The 19,967-nt window shown below is 39.0% G+C and overlaps 1 protein-coding gene across 1 annotated transcript in view; it reads left to right on the top strand.

Moving 5' to 3' along the window:
* Positions 1–18,012, top strand: part of pitpnm3 (PITPNM family member 3) — a 118,167-nt gene extending 100,155 nt beyond the window's left edge. The window contains exons 12-20 of the mRNA XM_036562164.1: positions 143–291; positions 1,549–1,665; positions 7,089–7,205; positions 9,011–9,159; positions 9,515–9,664; positions 12,113–12,296; positions 12,540–12,668; positions 14,326–14,717; positions 16,305–18,012. Coding sequence (XP_036418057.1) covers positions 143–291; positions 1,549–1,665; positions 7,089–7,205; positions 9,011–9,159; positions 9,515–9,664; positions 12,113–12,296; positions 12,540–12,668; positions 14,326–14,649 — 1,319 coding nt within the window. The 3' untranslated portion in view covers positions 14,650–14,717; positions 16,305–18,012. The remainder of the gene's footprint in view (positions 1–142; positions 292–1,548; positions 1,666–7,088; positions 7,206–9,010; positions 9,160–9,514; positions 9,665–12,112; positions 12,297–12,539; positions 12,669–14,325; positions 14,718–16,304) is intronic.
* Positions 18,013–19,967: the final 1,955 nt, after the last annotated feature.

Genomic DNA, 19,967 nt, shown 5'->3' with positions numbered 1-19,967 from the left:
ATTTGTTTGTGTCTGTCAAGTGCTGCCTGTGCATAACTATACTTCGCCAGTGACTTTTTGCTGTGAGGAAAAAGACCTTGTGGAAGAGATCATTATGAGTTTTTATAGGTTTATTACTAGGGTGTGTGTGTGTGTGTTTCAGTCTCCAGTAGCTGGTGGGGCTCCAAACGGCTGGACTATGCACTGTATTGTCCTGATGTCCTCACTGCCTTCCCCACTGTGGCTCTGCCTCACCTGTTCCATGCTTCTTACTGGGAGTCTACTGATGTTGTGGCCTTCTTGCTCAGACAGGTAATGCATAAGACTAAAGTGCCATTCAGATGGAATTTGTTTTACATAGGGAGGAGGGCAATATCATTGTACCTGAGGACGTCTGTAATGTACGACCCATAACAAGATAAGAAATCTCAGTATAAATTACAGAGATGGGTTAAAGATGTGGCTGCTCAATTTATGCATTGTCTTCACTTTTAAAAAGTTCCATACACAATACATTTAGAAAATATGTCCGAATATTTAAATCAAAATTTCATATTAACCACGCACAAAACTAGTTAACACAGGGTCTAATTAGCCTTGTCAGAGAGGCAATGTAAATACTTCTTGAGTGACTCTATACTTAATCCTTTCATGCATAAATTAAACAAAATAAATGAATCTTGATTTCTTACAAATATCACAGAATCAAAAGAACTGTTCATGTATGTGGACACCATGCATGAAAAACTGTGCAAATGTGATTTATATAGGTTAAGATGGAATATTTACCACCATGGCAGCTCACATGAGATTCACAAAAAATTTTCTGACATGACAGATTTAGGCTTACATTCACTAAGAATACAATCCAATCTGAACAGTACTTGTGACTTTTCTTTGATATTAAAGGACTATTTATTTACTATTTATTACCTTATTTCTCAAAGAAGGAACAGAAATCATACTGTGTAAATATGTAGAAAGTAAAATATTGACAATAGTAAAAAGCAACCGTGTCACCACTGCCACCATGTTAGTGCTTGTTGCTGTAATAATTGTTTTATATTCTTAATATCTGTGTAGAATGATTTGTTTTCTCTGCTGAAAAGCCTTTTTTTTCACGTGATAGACACCACAAATGTAACAAAGAAAAGAAGTGGTCCAAAAAGGACCTGAGGGGTCCTTCTCTGATTGGTCAGAAATTCTGTCCAAGAGCTTTTAATGATCCAAACCTAACCTGCCTTGGAGCAGTTTAAGTGTGCAGCATAAGCTGCTGTGGTGATCTAGCCCAGTAAAATATGATCCACTGTAAAATGAGATCCAGAAAGTACTGAGTTAGATCAAGCTAAACAAGAAATGTTTTTCTCAGAAACAGGTCCCTGGTCGACTAAAGGAAATGCAAAGATTGTCTGTGCTAGGTTCTGGGATAAACTGTTGGTTTTAGTGTAAAGAGAATGTGTTATCCTGTTTTGAGTTTTCCTCTGAATGAGGCACTGAAGGATTCCCACCATGCTGAGGGAGTGCGATCACAGGTTTCCCATGTGTGTGTGTGTTCTGTGTGATTGACAGGTGATGCGGTGTGACTGCGTGAAGGCTCAGGAGGCAGACAGCTCCGACTCCACCTCTTTTTCCCCTTCCAGCCCCAGAGAGAAGTGGCTACGCAGACGCACACATGTCAAGCTAAGGGTGAACACACTCTACCATTTTGTTTATCTAAAATAGCATCTACATAATTCCATAACCACTCAGTATGATATACTGTAGTTAAAAGAAAAAAAAAGAGTTAAAACAACTTGAGGCAAGTGTGTGATGATTTAGGCATGAAATATTTAATCATGATGCTAATTGATGGCAAGCAAATCTATTTGAGATTACTGAACAACTCATTACTGCTGCAACTCACTGCTGTCTGGTCCTCCTGTGTGGGCTATTAGGTCCTCACAACTTGATCCTTGATCCAGAATGCAGCAGCATGGCTTGACTTCAATCTTCTTAAGCTTGCCCAATGTCAGTCCACTGCTGTATTTCTTCTCCTGACTTCCTGTAGCTGCCCACATTAGATTTAAAACCCTGATGGCTGCCCACAAAGCCAAAAAATGCACCATGAGCCCTCAAAGCCTCGTGTACAGCTTGGCTTGACTCACGACACCTCAAGACAAGCATCAAGACTTTTCTCTGTACTGGCACTCAGGTGGTGGAATGAACTTCCCCTGGTTGTCGCAAAAGCTGAATCCCTTATGGTCTTCAAACACAGACTGAAATAAAACTCTGTCCTTATAACATAAGAAAGAATGTCTTAAAGGGCCCGTGTTCTACATTTTCTTGTATTTTATCTACATGTTCTTGAGGTCCACTGATGACATTGAATGATATCATGTAACAAAAACAGTCACAGTTCATCTGTACATGACCAGCCCCTGGGGAAGGCCCGCATTCGCTCTACTCCTGCGTTGCTTTGGCTGTGCTCACACTGCAAAACGAGAGCTGAGACAGTAACACTAGTCAGTAATTGCTTAAGTTATGACAGAATGTAGTAAGATTGCTATATGATGAACATTAGGCCATATTTAAAATATAGTATAATAGTATAATAGTAAGCAGTTACAGAGTGAAGATACCTAGCTACAATATGAATGTGTCAGATTATGATAAGTACAGCCAGAAGTTGAGGTTTTAGCCAGTTGTTACATGTTTGTTATCTACCTAACTTTAGTTTTTTTGACATTTTTGGCAGCACACCTCTTCAAAGGAACAATAAAAGAAGTGTTATACTCTTGTAATCTCTATATATTTATATGTTTATGAATCAGCACTGACTCTTTTTTCTAGTAGTGTCTTAGCTTGATGGTATCTTTAGTCTCTGGCCTATTTGCATTATCGTAAAAATGCTTTCCATTAGGCAACAAGGCAGTTCTGTAAAATCGCACTAGATAAGAGCATCTGCCAAATGTTGTAAATATAAATTCGCACAAATAACACATTTTCTTCTCTCCTTACATTTCTCTCGCTCTTATTCTCTCATAAACATGCACCATTTGGTTGTATATTCATTAGCATTGTGTGCTAACAGTAGAAGCCTGCTAGTATATAATTAAGCTTCATGTTCTCAGCCCAGTCTGGCAATGTGTCGAGAAGGTTTGTCTCAATACCCTTCAGACGACGTGCTTGATAAACTCCCAGTGTAATTAATTGTAACACTCTGTGGCCCATGTGCTGAGTAATGTTCTCATTTAGTTCTCAGTGTGAGGCGAGCAAGACTGGCTCAGTGTTATACTGCCCACACACACTCACACTCACAAACACACATCAGTCAAGTGACAGCAAGCAGGCAGCATAGCCCTGGCACTGTGAAAGAGGAACTAAAAATATCCTCAGTGATGCCAAGATGTTATTCTCCTCAAATACACCACAATAGCTCTGCGTGTGTGGGCGGAAATTTGCCGCGCACAAAAATAAGCCGAGCGCCTTACCTTGAGTCTGAGCACAGGTTTCAACAGCACAATTACCCACCAAGGCACCACTGAAGCCTGGCTGTGCAAGGTCGTTCTGCTATATCAGCTTTGACTTTCAAAAAAAAAATTACCATCCAGCTCTGTCTCTTCAGCTTTTGATTTGGGTTAAATATAGCAGGCTGGAACATTTCTTCGTCCTCAACACATCTTTTCAGAAGGAGGGAGTGCTTTGATCAGCAGGACCTTGATGTGAAATTTCGGCCCTTTTCTATGCAGCCTTCTCCAAAGCACTGATTTTTACTCAAGACACTTGAAAAGAGGGTTTGATCAGATGGTTTGCCGAGGCTGCCAGTGGCATTTTATTCAGGCTGCCCTTTTTTCCCCTGAATATTTTTACATTATATACTTTAGGCGTCCCCCCACATTGCTCTGCTTAGCCTGAGAATGTGTACATGCTGTCCTGTGTGCGATATATATATCGCTGTTGTCAGAAGAAAACCTTGTATCCAAAATGATAACTCTACAGGAGAAGGAAGAAACATATTTTATTTTTAATGTAAGTCAATGGGTGGTCAATCATTCTCAGGATTGCAGTATGTTCTTTGCACTGCAGGGTATTTTTCCACACTTCCAGTGTTCAGAATGATGTGGATTTTTTCAGATCTGAAGCAAAAGTGGACCTAGATATCCTCCTATTCTTCAAAGATGAAAGTTTTAAATACTGTTATTGGATAGTGTCAGTTTGGGTGGTCTACCAGGTCTTGCACGGTTATTAGGAGTCCTATTTTCTCTATATCTTTCCGTAATGTTTTGAGCTGCATTTTTGGAAACTCAGTATTTTTAAACATATTTTCCTTTGACTTTACCTTGCCTCATTCAAGTTGATTATCTCAAATTGAAACTCCTCAGAAACATCTATTTTATCAATTTTAGATGCACATGAGAAAGCAATTTGCAAGACAGCTAAGGTGTTTTTCTGTAGTTGCTTGTGTGAATGTCAGTGACTCCTTTGGGAACAGACTTTATTGAAAGGACACAGCTGTAACTCAATGGTTTTCAGATTGGAAGGATGGAAGACTTAAAGTTTCACTGGAGTGCACAAAAGAGTAAAGAGGGGACAAATTAAACACTGATAGCTTTGATAGATAGATACATAGTGTTGGAGGCTTTGGTGTACACATAAAATTATATATAATTTTTTCTGAAAATTAAAAATAAACAGCGTTTACTAAAAGATGCACTTTGTAAGATTTTTTTGTTAAAAAAGAAGCAGCATTACTGAATAAGGAAAAATAAATCACGCTAAACTGTGCGTGCGCTGCTGTGAATCCCTGTAAAGCCTGAAATAATCATTTAAAAGTCAGAGGTGTCAGATTTAGCAGTAGTTTATCAGACCACATCATGCGTCACGTACAGGCTCAAAAAGAAAATCTGGCTTGATTTTTAGGTCTCAATTGCAAAATCAACATCATACTGATGAAAATATGATGACTATAATAGATAATTCACTTACATCCTCGGAAGATACGTCCTCCAGAGTTCTCTTTTAATGCTCAATCAGTGCTCTCGCCGTCATCAAATTCATCTGCTCAGGTAGATGTCCAATGCAGCTACTACAGTCTTTTTTAGGATATATGCAGTTGTTTAGTGTACTAGAAGTACTAATGATACCGATGATACAGAAAAGCGCTTTGCGAAGTAATTTATCACAATAATGATAACACGTTGTGATACGTTGTGAGGCTTTACTAGAGAGATGCACCAGCGGAATATGTACCCACTTTTGTCTGTGTGTGTAAGTGCATATGTGAGTGTATTTCTGTGTATGTATGGCTCATCATATGGCGTTCTAGCATAAGCACTGGTGAGAATTAATTATTGACCGGCTTAATTGATATGCAAATCCTCTGAAAGCCTGGAAATGTTTAACTGCTTCATTAGAAGACAAATCTGCTCAATCAGGCTCATTAGCTTGTGTGGGCTAACGATTGATAGAGCGGTGCGCTATGTTCAGAGCTTAAATCCATGCATGGTGAATGGCAGGTTGGTTTACATCATTTACGTGTGACTGAACTGAGAAAATCTTCATTTGCGCTTTGTGTGAGGCATTCACGGTAAGTACGATGGTGTTTCTTTCATTTTCCAAAGCTGTCATACCTAAACCCATGAATAAGGGGAGTTCTGCAGTACCATCATGAAGAGAATGGGCCTGGTGCCTAACATGCATTACAATGCCTAGTATATTGCTTGTCAGACTTCAAGTCAGGCCTATATGAAAAGCAAGGGCACTTCCTGACAGAGTGATTTTCTGCCTCTGTCAGACAGGATGGGAAATCTGCATATATATTTCTATTTCAAAGGCAGTCAGCTATATTTCTAGCTTGAAGGCTACTGTAACCAGCAATCGTTAGAATCTGCATGTGTCAGTGTTCTGGCTGCTTTAATTTTGCAGTCTGGCTACCTCAGCAAAGGCTGTGGAATATATCTTTTGCACTCTTGCAGTCAGTCAGGCTAGCTGAAATAAGATTTATTGGAGAAGTGCAGGATTAGTATGGACGGCTGCACGGAGCACAGCAAAAATTATATCTTTGACAGTGAAAGAATCTGAAATGTAGCCAATATATGTAATATTTTTAATTATTAGGTTGTTGTAAGAATGTTATAAGATGATTTAACCTATTTTTATATCTATATAAGGTGATCTTCATCAAGTGAAATGGCCTTATCGTACTAGCAGATAATTTCATTTTCAGTTAAATACTTCACTTTCAATACTTCTTTTAAGCATTGTTTGGAATAAGCAAAAGTTATCTGCCAATGCATTCTCAGAAAAAAGATACTCAAGTATTACTTTGGTGGAACCCCTCACATCACTGGGGTCTTCAATAGGGAACATCATTGCAATTATATTTTGGAAGTTGTGCTGCTTCTTTACACTCTGTTTTGACTCCGGGCTTTTTTATTTTATTGTTTGTTTTTAAAACATTCGGTTATGAAAAGGTACAAAGGTGTACCTTTCCCATGGGAAAAACTTATTTAAGGTACACAGTTAGACCTTAACACCATAATTGTATCTTTGAGGGTACATTTACGTTGTTTATACCTTGCTGAACAAAATTGCACCTGCACAAATGTACCTATTCACCTATTCAGCCTACAGCAGTTTAGTTCATGCTGCAGTTATAAAGAATCTGTCAGACCCAACTGCTTTTTGAATGACACACAATACAGAGCAGCCAGTCAGAATAGAGCTCATTTACATTCATCAGTCTTAAAAGTACAGTTTCAAAAGCAGCCTGTTCAGTAAAGAGAGGCAGGAAAAGTGTCATGTAAAAATGAATTATTACATATGTGTCATTAGTCGACCTCAGGCAAAACAATAAAGTACAAAATGTAAGTTGGACCTCTAATATAAGTAAAAATGTCTAGGACCTTTCTTATCACAATCACGTAATGAGAAATATTACACATGTTCTGCCTACATTTAAGATGCTTACACTTGACAAGAAATCATTTTTAAAGTGAGATGCGACACCATCTTTTGGAAAGACCCTGCACTGCATACTTAAGCAGTAGTTTTTTTAACTGTTAGAAGAAAGACTGAAAAAAATGCAAAAATACAGAGGAAATCTACTAGCTCTGTTTCTCTCCCTGCAGAATGTTACCTCCAACCACCGTGTGAATGATGTTATCGCGACAGAGGACGGGCCACAGATACTGGTTGGTCGCTTTATGTATGGCCCTCTGGACATGGTCACTCTGACAGGAGAGAAGGTATGAGATCAATGTGCATCCACCTGATCAGCTAAACTCTTGAGAGTTGCATGTAGTTTCCTTTAATTCTTTGACTCCCAGCTCTGGTCCTGAAGTGCCCTTCCCCTGTGTAGTTAAGTCTCTTCCCTGCTCTAACATACCTGCTTCATCTAATCAGTTAATTAACAAGAACCTCATCGGCTATTTTATCAGAAACATCTACAAGATATGTGCATTTACGGAAAGGGGCAATTGTAGGCCCACCATTAACCAGATATTCTTTAGGTGGTGGACCATTCTAAGCACAATAGTGATGCCAACCTGGCATATTCTTGTGTTGTACTGGTTTGAGTGGATCACACACAGCAGTACTGCTGGAGTTTTTACACACTGTAGTGTTACTACTGCATTGAAATTAGTTTGCCAATCTAAACTGTCCAGCCAAAAGTAGACCTGAGGTTTTAAAGTGAACACTGATGAAAGACTAGAAAGCAGATAAGCTTTAGTGTAAAAAACAGATAAACTGTAGTGTAGAAAACAGATAAGCTTTAGGTGGGCCAGCAAGGTGTGAGTATATGTATATATACTGCAGTACTATACAAAAATCAGAGACCAGAATTTAATTTTCTGTCAAAAAAATATTCATTTTTAAATGTTAGAAAAAGAACAGAAAACAATATTCAATAGAAAATTGCACAGAAGCCTCAACAACTAAGTCTATATATATTTTTGGCATTTAATCTGTCACCCTTTTCTTTATTACAGCTTCCATTCCTTTTGAGAGACCTGCTTACAGTTTTTCAAAGAAAACTGGAGTGATATTTTTCCACACTTCCAAAGTTCAGTCTTAGAAGTTGCTTAGAATTCTGCTTTTTATGATCCAAGTAATCCCAAACACATTCAATGATGTTAAGGTACATACAACATACATCCACATCACAGATGTCCAGTTCGGATGCAGAATTCATCTTTTGTCTATTTCCTTTTCTTAGTAATGACTTCTTGTCAGCTGCAACAGAATACATTACACAGTGTTCATCTATACATTGCATGCAATTACACACTTCCACCAGAGAGGACTCCAAATCCTCAAACTTAGAGTTTTAATGGCCATTTTAACTGGAAATTAAATAGATGATGAGGTGGTCTCTGACTTTTGCACAGTGCTAAATATGTACATGAAAGACATTTCAGATGTCCAGTTCTGGCATTTTGACAGAAAAAAACTCTTTCAGATTCATAGCATAAAGCAATGAGTGGAGTTTGAAGTTCTCTCTCTCAGAGATGAAAGCTTTAAGTGCTGTTTATCTGATGGTGACAGTTTTGGTTGTCTACCAGGTCTTGCATGTTTATTAGGTCCGATATCTTTTAATAATTTTTTGAACTCCAGTTTTGGAAACTTGCTTTTTTTTACTTTTCCCTTCCTTATGCACATTGATTATCTCATATCTAATATCCTCAGAAATGGCTGTTTTGACTGTAAAATAGATAAATGAAGGGTGGTCTCTGACTTTTGCACAGTACTGTATCTTTCCAAAAGTGTCCTTATAATTAGTGAATGCAGCACATTTGAGGTTTAAGGCGTTCAATTATGAACACACATTTTGTATAATGATAGAAAAATACTGACACTCTGAAGCAGCTACACATGAGTCCAAGGTCACCATGCCCAAACTTTGGCTAGAGGGAGCTCACAGCATTGGGCTATTTTTTGAGTGACGGAGCACCATAGAAAACCTTTGGGATGAGCAATCAAAAACTAATCATCAACTAATGAATGTTCAACATATTTATCTAATTAACAAATTTGATTCTATCTCTCTCAGGTGGATGTGTATCTGATGACTCAGCCTCAGTCAGGTCGCTGGGTGCACTTTGACACTGAGGTGACCAACAGCAGTGGCAGAGTTTCCTACACCATCCCGGACAGCAAAAAGCTGCCTGTGGGGGTTTACCCTATTAAAATGGTTGTCAAGTAAGTCCAAGCCAACGGCTGTCTTTCCAAGGACACCTGCTGATTACTTATGATGTGTCAGTTGCAATGATTTATAGTTAATTGCTGTTTTATTCACTGTTGCATTGTATGTCAAAGTGCCTTTGCCTTCAAAGGCTGTCCCTGTAGGCCTCAGTTTGAATGGTTGAGTGAATTGTTAAGCCTCTCACCTCAGGGCTGGTGCTCAATAGCTTTCTAGCAGGTGCTAAAATTGATTCCAAGACCCCTGGTGCAGTCTGTGCTAAAGATTACGCTTTTTTCTGGTCCTGTCTTTCTCTGTCTCTCCCCTTCTCTCCCCTTTTTTTTTCTTGGCTCCTCTCTGTCCTCTGGCCTTTAGGGGAGACCAGACGAGTGCTGAGGCCTTCCTGACGGTCCTGCCTCGGGGGATGGAGTGTGTAGTGTTTAGCATTGATGGCTCCTTCGCTGCTAGTGTCTCCATCATGGGTAGTGACCCTAAAGTGCGCCCTGGAGCCGTGGATGTGGTCAGGTGAGCAGTATATGTATGAGAAAGAGGGAGAGAGAGAGAGAGAGAGAGAGAGAGAGAGAGAGAGAGCTGCAGTAGAGACAGAGAGAAACAGATGGACAGCCCAAGAGTGAGAGAGTGGAATGAGAGAGTGCAGAAAGAAATGAGGCGTGTATTTGATAGTTAGCTAATTAAATATCAAATAGCATATCACTGTTAGCAAACTGGCAGTTTGTGGAGCTTTTCCAGGCACACATTAAGGCTAACTCTGAACTGAATTAAACTGTCAGTCTTCCCTTTCAAGGAGTCTACAGCAGTGGTCTGCACAATATTTTATGATGAGCATAACCTCAACCTTGTCCTCGTCTGGCAGGCAAGAGCTTTCTATCAGTATGTATAATGTTTTTTCTTGAATAACTTATAATTTATTTGTTTTATCTAACATTCTATATAGTGTTTACAGTGATTTGCCATGTGTAATTGCATTGGCCATTCTAGGATTTTTTATTTTTTTTTTATGGGTGATAATGGGGCCATAGTCCCTGTTAAGGGCCCAAACAAATGCCTTCAAACTCCATAATTATCTCATAATATCTCAAAACACATTTGTTATAAAAAGAACAGTTTGTAAGCATCAACTACACAAGTTTATTTCAAACCAGCTATACTCACACATTTAGACTTATGAACAGTAAAAAAGATGACAAGTTCAGAAACTAACCATCTGTAGGGCAGTTCAGAAGCTTGGTTCCCCAGGGGAAAAATTTTGTGATTGTAACATGAAAATGAAGCACTTTGGGGCACTTTGAAAATAAAATACAGGGAAAGAGGTAATATAGGGTTTATAGAATGATTTAGTTAATTGAGTTCAACATCTATGCCAGTGTCAAAAATTGTGCTGCTTTCCAGGTATTTGGACATATTTTTTTGCCTTCTTTTCAACAAATATTATAAATAAAGACTAGTCTAAAAACTTTATATCTGCTAACAGATCTATACTGAATGCACAAGGCATGTTGTGCTTGGACCCCAATGATTGCCACTTTAACCAGTGTGTTCTACACCATTTTCAGACAAAAACAAAGTGATAGTTGCTTGTCCTGGTTGCAAACATTAACTTGGTTGTTAACATAATGTACACACTAACATTTTTGCCCTGCCATTCGAAAGCTATTGAAGAAAGAAAACACATGAAAACAAAACCAATTTCGTCATTTTCGGAACTTGTTCAATAAAAAAAAATAGAGTATACAAAAAGTGTCAAAAAAGAAAATATGCAGATATGTACATGTGCATGTAATCTAGCGTTATTTTGAATATATTGCAGATCGATATGAACATTTATACAGTGATACAATGATACATCCACATGTTTGGACCACACCTTAAACCTATAGTTGCAGTGTGAGACAAAACTGCATGACTCCAGAAGGGGAGGGACCTCTAAGAACATGGGCTTGGGATCTGTGCTGCGACTGCTTTAAACTAGAAAGCTGGACCCCCCTTGATGAACGGAGATAGGACTGAGAAAAAGGGAGGAAATGTGAAAACTTTGTCACAGGAAACAGAAGGTAGAAAAGGACATTTATAGGAAGTTAAATAGGAAAAAGGAAGAGCTTCAGGTGTGGCCTTCCTCCCAAACTGTAATCATTTAAGGTGCAGAGTAGTGCTGAATGGGCCACATTAAGGGAGATCACAAGGTTCAGTGTACATCAGATGTAAGACTGTAAGTAAAACTAGGCCTGTTATGATCACTAAAATTCAGCTTACGATTAATTATCATTTAAATAATTGTGATTAATGATTTGTCTTTTTTGTTCATTTTATGCTACAATGAAAATACAAGTACAAAAGAGCTGAGCTGGCTGATTAGCTGTTTTGCTGCCTAAATATCCTTTGCAGCTAATGCTAGGTTATACTGACATTAAATAATACATTGCACTTGTTTGTCTACAGTTATACAGAATTATGTTTGGAATCAATCAAAGCTTATATTTTTCACTGAAAATATGAGCAAAAAGATGCTTGCAGAATGTGTTACAGCATCCAGTTACAAGGATAATTGAAAAACTATTGATGTTTTTCATAAGACCCATAGCTTGTCCTGGGAAAGTGTTTCCTGCTTTCTTTTACATTTATTTGCTTCATGCCAACTAAGGAAAACACATACGTTTCACATTCAGCTTGTGCTGATACACTGTGATGGTTGTGCTGATACACTTGATGATAACAATTTTGGGAAATGATTGCGGTTGCCTTGGCTACTTGCAATCAGGAGATTATGTAATAACTGGGACAGGTCGAAGTAAAACTGATTTAGTCAAAATTAAAAGATTCGTTTTTACAAACATTCCACGGGCATTAAAAGCATATGTTGCAGACACTGAAATGCCCACTTGTGGACCACTGGTTTAAATTTTGAAGAGCGTGCTTGTATGGAGAGTGAATGTGGCTGCTTTATTCTCTGTTCAGACACTGGCAGGACCTGGGCTATCTGATCATCTACATCACTGGACGTCCAGACATGCAGAAGCAGAGAGTGGTGTCGTGGCTTTCCCAGCACAACTTCCCCCACGGCATGATCTTCTTCTCCGAGGGGTTGGTGCATGACCCCCTGCGCCAGAAAACCATCTTCCTCAGGAACCTGATGCAGGAGGTAGAGTGCACGTGCAGGGCTGCACTGCCTGTTAGCTAGACAAAATGTACTTTTCTTCCATGTCGTCTTCCTCCCACTCTTTCTATTCTCCACCATTTCTCATGCTGTTGTTCTGTTTCTTTGAAGTTCTCACCTTCCCTCATATATACATCACACACATCACACTTGTAGTGAATTCCCTTTGTAGCATGACCTGAGGCTGTCTGTCAGAAAGTCACAGCTCATCTTTTCTCATGTTGTTAGTGTCACATTAAGATCAACTCGGCCTACGGCTCCATGAAGGATATCTCCGTCTACAGCATGCTGGGCCTCAGCCCAAGTCAGATATATATAGTGGGCAGACCGTCTAAGAAGTACCAGAATCAGTGTCAGGTGAGCCACATTTTGCATCTTTTTTGTTCTGAAACTAGACTGGTGTATTTTAAAAATCCTTGTTGATTTGTTGCTGTTTAAACCTTTCTCTATTTTACTTTGGTTGATTTTTATTCAGTATTGAACAAAAGTTTTCTTTATTTAATTTGCAGTTACTCATTTTTCAGGAAATATTTTTGAGGAGATTAGATATTAGATAGTCCACTTGCACAAGAGAGGGGAAAGTCAAAGAAAAATAAGTGAAAAAACAGCTAAATTATAAAAGATAAAGAGTAAATGCAACCACAATGCAAGACACAAGACCTGGTAGACCACAAAAACTAGCAAATAAACAGTACTTAAAACTTTAATCTTGGGCTAGCTTCAATCTTTGCTTCACTCTTGCTTCAGATCTGAAAAAAATCCACAGTTGTATCTGCCTGTTGTTTCACTGTGAGAAGACAATTCAATGCTATGGGTCTGAAAGGATGTGCAGCTGTCAAGAAGTTGATACTGAGAAAAGGAAACAGACAAAAAAGAAATTTAGCAGATCTTAGCAAACCAAACAAAAGCTGCTGGTGTTCTCAGAACAATGGACTGGTCATCCCAGAGTTCAGACCTCAGCATCACTGAATGTGTTTAGCATTACTTGGTGAGAAGCAAAAAATATAACCAGCTTCTGAACTAGTCTGAACTTTTGAGGTGTGGAAAAACATCCCTTCAGATTTCTTTATGAAAAACTAAAAGAATGTCTCCAGAAAAGAATAGTAGTTGTAATAAAGATAATGGGTTGGACACACTGAATACTGAAAAAATAAAAATTATATTTAATTGCTGACAAATGTGTGTAATTTTCTGTTAAATATATGTTTCTTTCCATTTTTCTGTAAAATGAAATGACTTGTGCTGATTGGGCCTTTGGAAGTTCAGCTGTCCAATGACGTTGCGTGAGCGGCAGTTCGAAAAGATGCGGTGGCTGGTTTCACAGGTCTCGGAGGAAGCCTGTGCTAGCCTTCGCCTTCCTAGCATTGATAGTATCGTGTGACTAGCATCGCGTTGGGTGATGGGGGAGAGGGAGGGGCCATCCTACCCACCCAGAGAGAGCAAGGCCAATCGTGCCACGGATGGCTGCAGCATCACCAGGGATTGAACTCGCGATCTCCTGATGATAGGGCCAACGCTTAGACGGTTGCGCCACTCAGGAGCCCTCATTTTGTTGAGTTTTTAGTTTTTTCAGTTCTGCTCCAACGTTACACTCCTTTCTCCTGTTAGTTAAAGAATAAGATCCAATGTAGAAAGAAATCTGAACAGTGAATATTGTTGTTCTGATACAGCATACCATGTATATATTAGATTTTACAATAACTCTAACATCAAATCAGTCGCTCTTGCATTTATTTAATAAACTAGAATTAAATTATTAAAATCGTTAAGAATATTTTGAAATAATGTTTTCACACTGGAAATTTTGTTCCTGCTTTTTGTGAAGTAATCAAACATATTGGTACACTCTCAGAAATAAAGGTATGAAACTGTCACTGGGGCAGTACCCCTTGTTGTCTGACTTCTGAATACATCCTACTTTCTATGAAAACTTTTTTTGTTCTATCTTAATCATATCTAATATATTCTGCTCTATTTTCCTTCTCTTTTCCTCTGCATACTCATTCTCATGCAGTTCTTGAGTGAGGGCTATGCGGTGCACCTGTCCTCTCTGCAGTTTGGCCACCGGGCCCGGCCTAAGAAGAGCTCCTCTGTGCGCATGGTGCTTAGGAAAGGCTCATTTGGCCTGTCAGCGAAGCCAGATTTCCTGTGTAAGCGCACACATCTGCGCCGCACAATGTCTGTACAGCAGCCTGAACCGCCCATGACCCCCAACCCCAAACCGGAGCGGGCCCAAAGCCAGCCTGAGTCAGACAAGGACCATGGGGGTGGAGGAGGGGGAGGTGGACACAGCATGTGGGCACGGGGGGCCATGCATCGTGGTGACACCACTCCCTGACCACAGAAAAAAGCAGGAGAGAGGGACGAGAGGAGAGGAAGAAGGGTTTTACGGTGGGCAAGGTCCAGGTATGACTCTTCTCTGCTGTACTGGAAGCTGTGTCATGTCTAACAGTGAAAATACACTGGAGGTCAAATATTATTGCTTAGTTGTACATATGCTAAGCCCTGATTTTTAGCAAATGTTTTGGCTGAGTTTGAAAAGATCAATCCCTTCTGTTCACGTGAAGACAGTATAAGATGCTGTACGGCTTGTCAAATGTGATATGATTGCTTTTGCAGTTTTGCATCTTATTTTTATTTTCAGGGCACAGCTGTAGGCCACAAAGCTAGTGCAGGGAAAGCTAAGCCAAGATTAGCACACGGAATGCTAACATGCTAAGAAACAAATCTTCAAAGCTTTGACAACAAACTGCGTTAATTAACTGCTCTACACATTCCCACAGCAAGTTTACAGTGAAATAGGTCTATCATGGTCTATCATTTTTTATTGCCATATTGAGAAATCTTTCAAGAACTTGTCATGGCCATGCAGATTATTATATTGCTGTATTTAATGCAGAAATCTTCACTTTATGAGTATCCTGATTGTGATGTTATGCTGGCAGTGGTGTACTTTCACTTCACATACAGAGTTCAATGCTACTTAGGCCAGCTCTACTCAAATAAACAGACATTGAGGTGGCATATTCTTTATTTAGTAACGTAACGTAAATCTTTAGTAAAGCTGAACTGAATAATATTGGAGCAGTCTGTTAGCCTGTTAGCTGTCTGCAGAGCTGTTCAGCCTATGCTGTAGGTTTGATTTCCAGTCCTTAGGTAAGACTCCTTACACTACCTTCGCCTAGTTGCATTCTGGATAAGAATGTCTGCCAAGTGCTGTAAATATAAATATGATAGTGTGTTGTCTTAACCATAGCAAGATTTGAACAGACCTCACTTTCACTGCTCAAAATTCACATATAATTTTAACATCTTAATCCACACTGGAATCTTTTGTCAGCTGTAATCAAATATCTGCGTCTTGTTTTCAGTTTAGTCATCACATTCCCAGTAATTTTAGATACAGTGCCGCATTACCACAGTGTTGTATGAATATACTAGAGTCTTTGAAGCTGTGAATCTTTCATCATTTAAAATTTACATTGTGAACAGCAGCTGCATTGCATTGCATTGCCCTGTTACACTGGGCTGTGTTTTGTCCAGCAATACATCATTAGAGAGTATATGGAAAGAGTCAACATCCTTCTGATTTCCTTCACTGAGCTGGGCTTCCCTCCCTCCAGCACAGCCTTATTTATATTCACAACCAAACCCAAGGTAGAGCTATTATTAGGAGCTGCTCTTTTATTGTCTGAGCTCACTGCGCCTCCTACTCTCTCATTTCTCTCACCGCCGCTGAAATCCTAATGCAAATGTCCTATCGGGAGCTGCTCTGCTGGCTCTGATGATCTGAAGAGGGAATGCTCAGGCATGCTCCAAATCCAGCAGTTACTTAATGGCAAATTATGTTTGCTATATGAGCTGGATTGGTTCGTCGATTGTGTTCCTCTATAAATAGAAATTCTGATGATCTTCTGAACAAAAGCAGACGGGTGTTCATTTGAGCATTAATGCAGTGTAAACTTGTCCTTCAACTTTTTTTGTCCCTTGCAGCTCCTTCACCTCCTCTCAACCCTAGGCTGACGTTGCACCACATGCTAGGACGAATCTCGCCTCTGCTGCACTCCACTGTAAAGAGCTTGCCTCGACTCTGTTGGATTTGACACAACATCATATGTAAAGCCCCTGATGCCTGATGCCGGAGCTGTCCTGCTGGAGTCACAGGAACAGAGGGGGTTTCTGTAGTCTCGTAATGAAGTTTCAGAATCCAATTGTGGCTGCGACATTTCTGAGTTGACTTTTATGTCCTGGGAGGCTCTGATGCAGTGTTGCAGTGATGTGGCTGTTTCCTTTCTCAGCTTTGTGTGGATTTACCTAGTGATCCACATGGCCTTTTCTTCAGAGGAGCTGAACACAGAAGGGCCGTGCTCTAAAGTTCTAAAGGCGAGAGGACATCCGATTAGATTCCAGCCCAAACGTTAAGATATTGAAGAAGAAAGCTCATAACCTGCTGCTTGGACAGGTCTTGGTGCTGGCTCCTGCAATAATACTTCTATGTAAATACTGCAGGCACTACCCTGCTACCTGGGCAGCTGTCCACAGGTCATCTGCAGCAATGGGGCTAGCCTGGCATATGCTGGCTCTTCACTTTGACCCAGACCCCTGGGCATCTGACCACACGGGCGACTGCTAAACTCCCCCCTGCCCTCTCCACTGGGTCACAATTCTCGTCCCATCTCTCTTATACAGTCCCTCTCATATTAGCAGCTATGGGAGCTGCTGGATGGGATTTTAACCATCAGTGAATTTGTTTGTGCCTGACCTTCTCCCATTTGTGTGGCGCTAAAACAAAACAGAGTATGTTACTATGGGTGTAGTTGCTTGTGGCAATAGCTAAATACACCAATGTTTACCATAGGTCAAATGATGACTTTGTATCTGTATTGCAGTGGTGACTGTAGTTGTTCACAAGATTGTTACTGTACTGCCACAATATTCAAACAATACTGGCATAATTACTTAATCCGATATTGATATTGTTTACAAATAAATGATCCTTGTACATATATATAAACAGTATATAAATGGAGATCATTATTAGCCATTTTGAGAGATGTTGATTGTCTCGGCGTGTTCTACCTGTAATGTTGCTTTTTGTAGTAATGAAAACTGACTTTTTCATTAAGGAACTGAGAACTGCAACATGTTTATTACTGTAAATTTGCCTAACCAAAGTATGTTACACTTTCTTGTACATTTAGATGTAGAGTGCCCTTTGTATAGGCTGTGTAGTGTGAATGTGTTGATTTGGACATTTTTGTATTCGTTGTACATATTTGAAATGAAGAGCAGTTGTTACATCTTGACAAATAAGGTCTTAAACTTAGTAAGGTCTTAAACTAAGTCTGCGACTTGAGCCTATGAGACTACGGGAATTTAAAGACATACTGTATTTATATGATCTTTTGTGTGTGATGTTCTGAATCAAATTGTGATCATTGTTACTGATGAAATATTGTCAGTATACACAGTATATGAATGTATTTGCAGCCTTATAAACATTGTGTGTACAGTCGTACATTTATTCGTCTTACAAAGGTATAGATATTCCAATTATGTGCTATAAGAGAATATATTTGTATTTTCCTCAAGGTATTCGTTAAGATGGAGATATATTATTATAATTTATGACAGGATAATTAAATGATGGTATAACACAACTGTACTAGCTGCAGCCAATAAATGTTCTTTTGGCTCTGAACTCTGGTACCTTATCTTTTTGAGGAAGAGTTAACTTAAAACAGTTGAGTCATTTCGATGTTTGAAGAAGATACATGCTATTGACAGCTCTAAATGATATGAAGGAATGTCCATGTGATCTATTGTAGCTCTTCAGACATTCATAAGTACCAAGAAATACAAATACATTTCTGCTCCATTGCTTCTGTAAACCGTTAAGTGAAGTCTCTGTAGAGAAATACTGTAGAAAGCTCATGTCAAGGTTAATTCCAGTGCAGCTCCCAGGAAGCCTCTGCCGTCAAGATGTGGAAGGCCGTGGCCCTTCCTCTGGCCTCGCTCTGAGGCGAGCTCTTCATTGTCTATTCTCATCCACCTTCACTTAAGCAATCAGGTGCAGGGGCTCCATTTTATTCTAATTTTATTCTAATTACTCTGCCAGGTCCACAGTCACATGGCTTTAGATGGACTTTGCTTTAATATGTATGCAAATCTGGTGAGCGATTTGCACTGTGCTGTAGATTACTGCATGTGTAAATGATGCCTTAATAGAGGATGCCATTTTTTAGCCCTTAGTTAATACTGACTTCTATTTATTGTTTCACACTGTACATTCACAACAGGTTAAGGTGGTGATAAACATTACTTTATTCCAAATAATAATATGTGGTATATAAAGTGGCAATTCTAACTAGCAATCTCCTGTTCAAAGAGAGAATGATACATTTCAGAACTGTGCAATTTACAACACCTTTCTTCTGTATACAGTAATATTCCTTATTGTTTATTAATTAATTATGAATTGTTTATTGTTTATCTTAAAGGGGAATTCCACCAATTTTTCTAAATGCTTATGTAATTTATGTGATGAGATATAAACAAAGAGTGTTTAGATGTGAAATGGTGCATTGCAGAGAAACTTACTGACTCTGATTTCTTTAAAGTAGTGGTGACAGGAACTGGCAGTCACAATGTTTACCACACAAATATAGCCGTGTTATTTACTATCCAAAACCACCATGAAACCTACATGTGTCTGAGTTTTTGAAATGTAATGTTGATTATGGTAAAATAGCTGTAAATCCAAACAAAAAAGTTCTTGTGGGGACATTTTTGTCTTAAAACATAGGTTTTATGCCAAAAGCTTATCTTAAAACTATCATAAACAATGTCTACAGCATCAGGCAAACTATTTGTAACTATGTAATGCTTTTCTCCACTGCTGTGAACCACTCTGACTCAGTCAGTTTCTCTTAAGCCTTTTACATCAAACCACTCTGAATGAATTTGTTTAAATCATAATGATTTAAACATGAAGGTCATGACTATGAATAGGGCTGTATTAAAATTAATCAAGGTCTTATAAATCTTGGAGTAGGAGAAATTCCACTTCTACTCAAAGCATAAAGATATGCTTGTTGCTATGTTATAATTGTTCACACTGAATAGGTTGCTATTGTTAGCTCACTTGGTTATAGTCAGTCAAAATCGACCTTGTTAGCCCACGTCATTGGTCAAGCATCATTTATCATACCATACGATCTGATGACAAAATTATTGTTTCTCCTATAATATTTAATTGACTTATAGTGATAGTTGCCAGCCTCTTAAAGTTTTAATTACATGACTGTGTACAACTAGGCAAGGGAAATAATCATTTTTCACCTCCCTCGATCATCGCTGTCATAGAGCAAAATGCTCAGCTAGCTTAGAGACCCTCTTTGATACCATGTTTCTCTCTGAAATACATCACAGTGCATAAGATGAATACACTATGATTTCCAATTCGCATTGATTTTAACAATCTTCGCTAGCTAGTGACTGCTAACAAACATTCTTTGTTAAATATTAGCTCAGTTTAGGCTGGACATTTTAGATATTTAGCATTTAGCACTGCTTTAGCTAGCTCTGCTGCTAAACAAAAACATGTTAGAACGCTGAACGTTGGGCCTCATTTGTCTTAAGAACTGTTGGTGAAGT

This window comes from Colossoma macropomum, unplaced genomic scaffold (assembly GCF_904425465.1).
Source record: "Colossoma macropomum unplaced genomic scaffold, Colossoma_macropomum, whole genome shotgun sequence".
Taxonomy (NCBI): Eukaryota; Metazoa; Chordata; class Actinopteri; order Characiformes; family Serrasalmidae; genus Colossoma; species Colossoma macropomum.
This window is presented reverse-complemented; position numbering and strand designations above follow the sequence as displayed.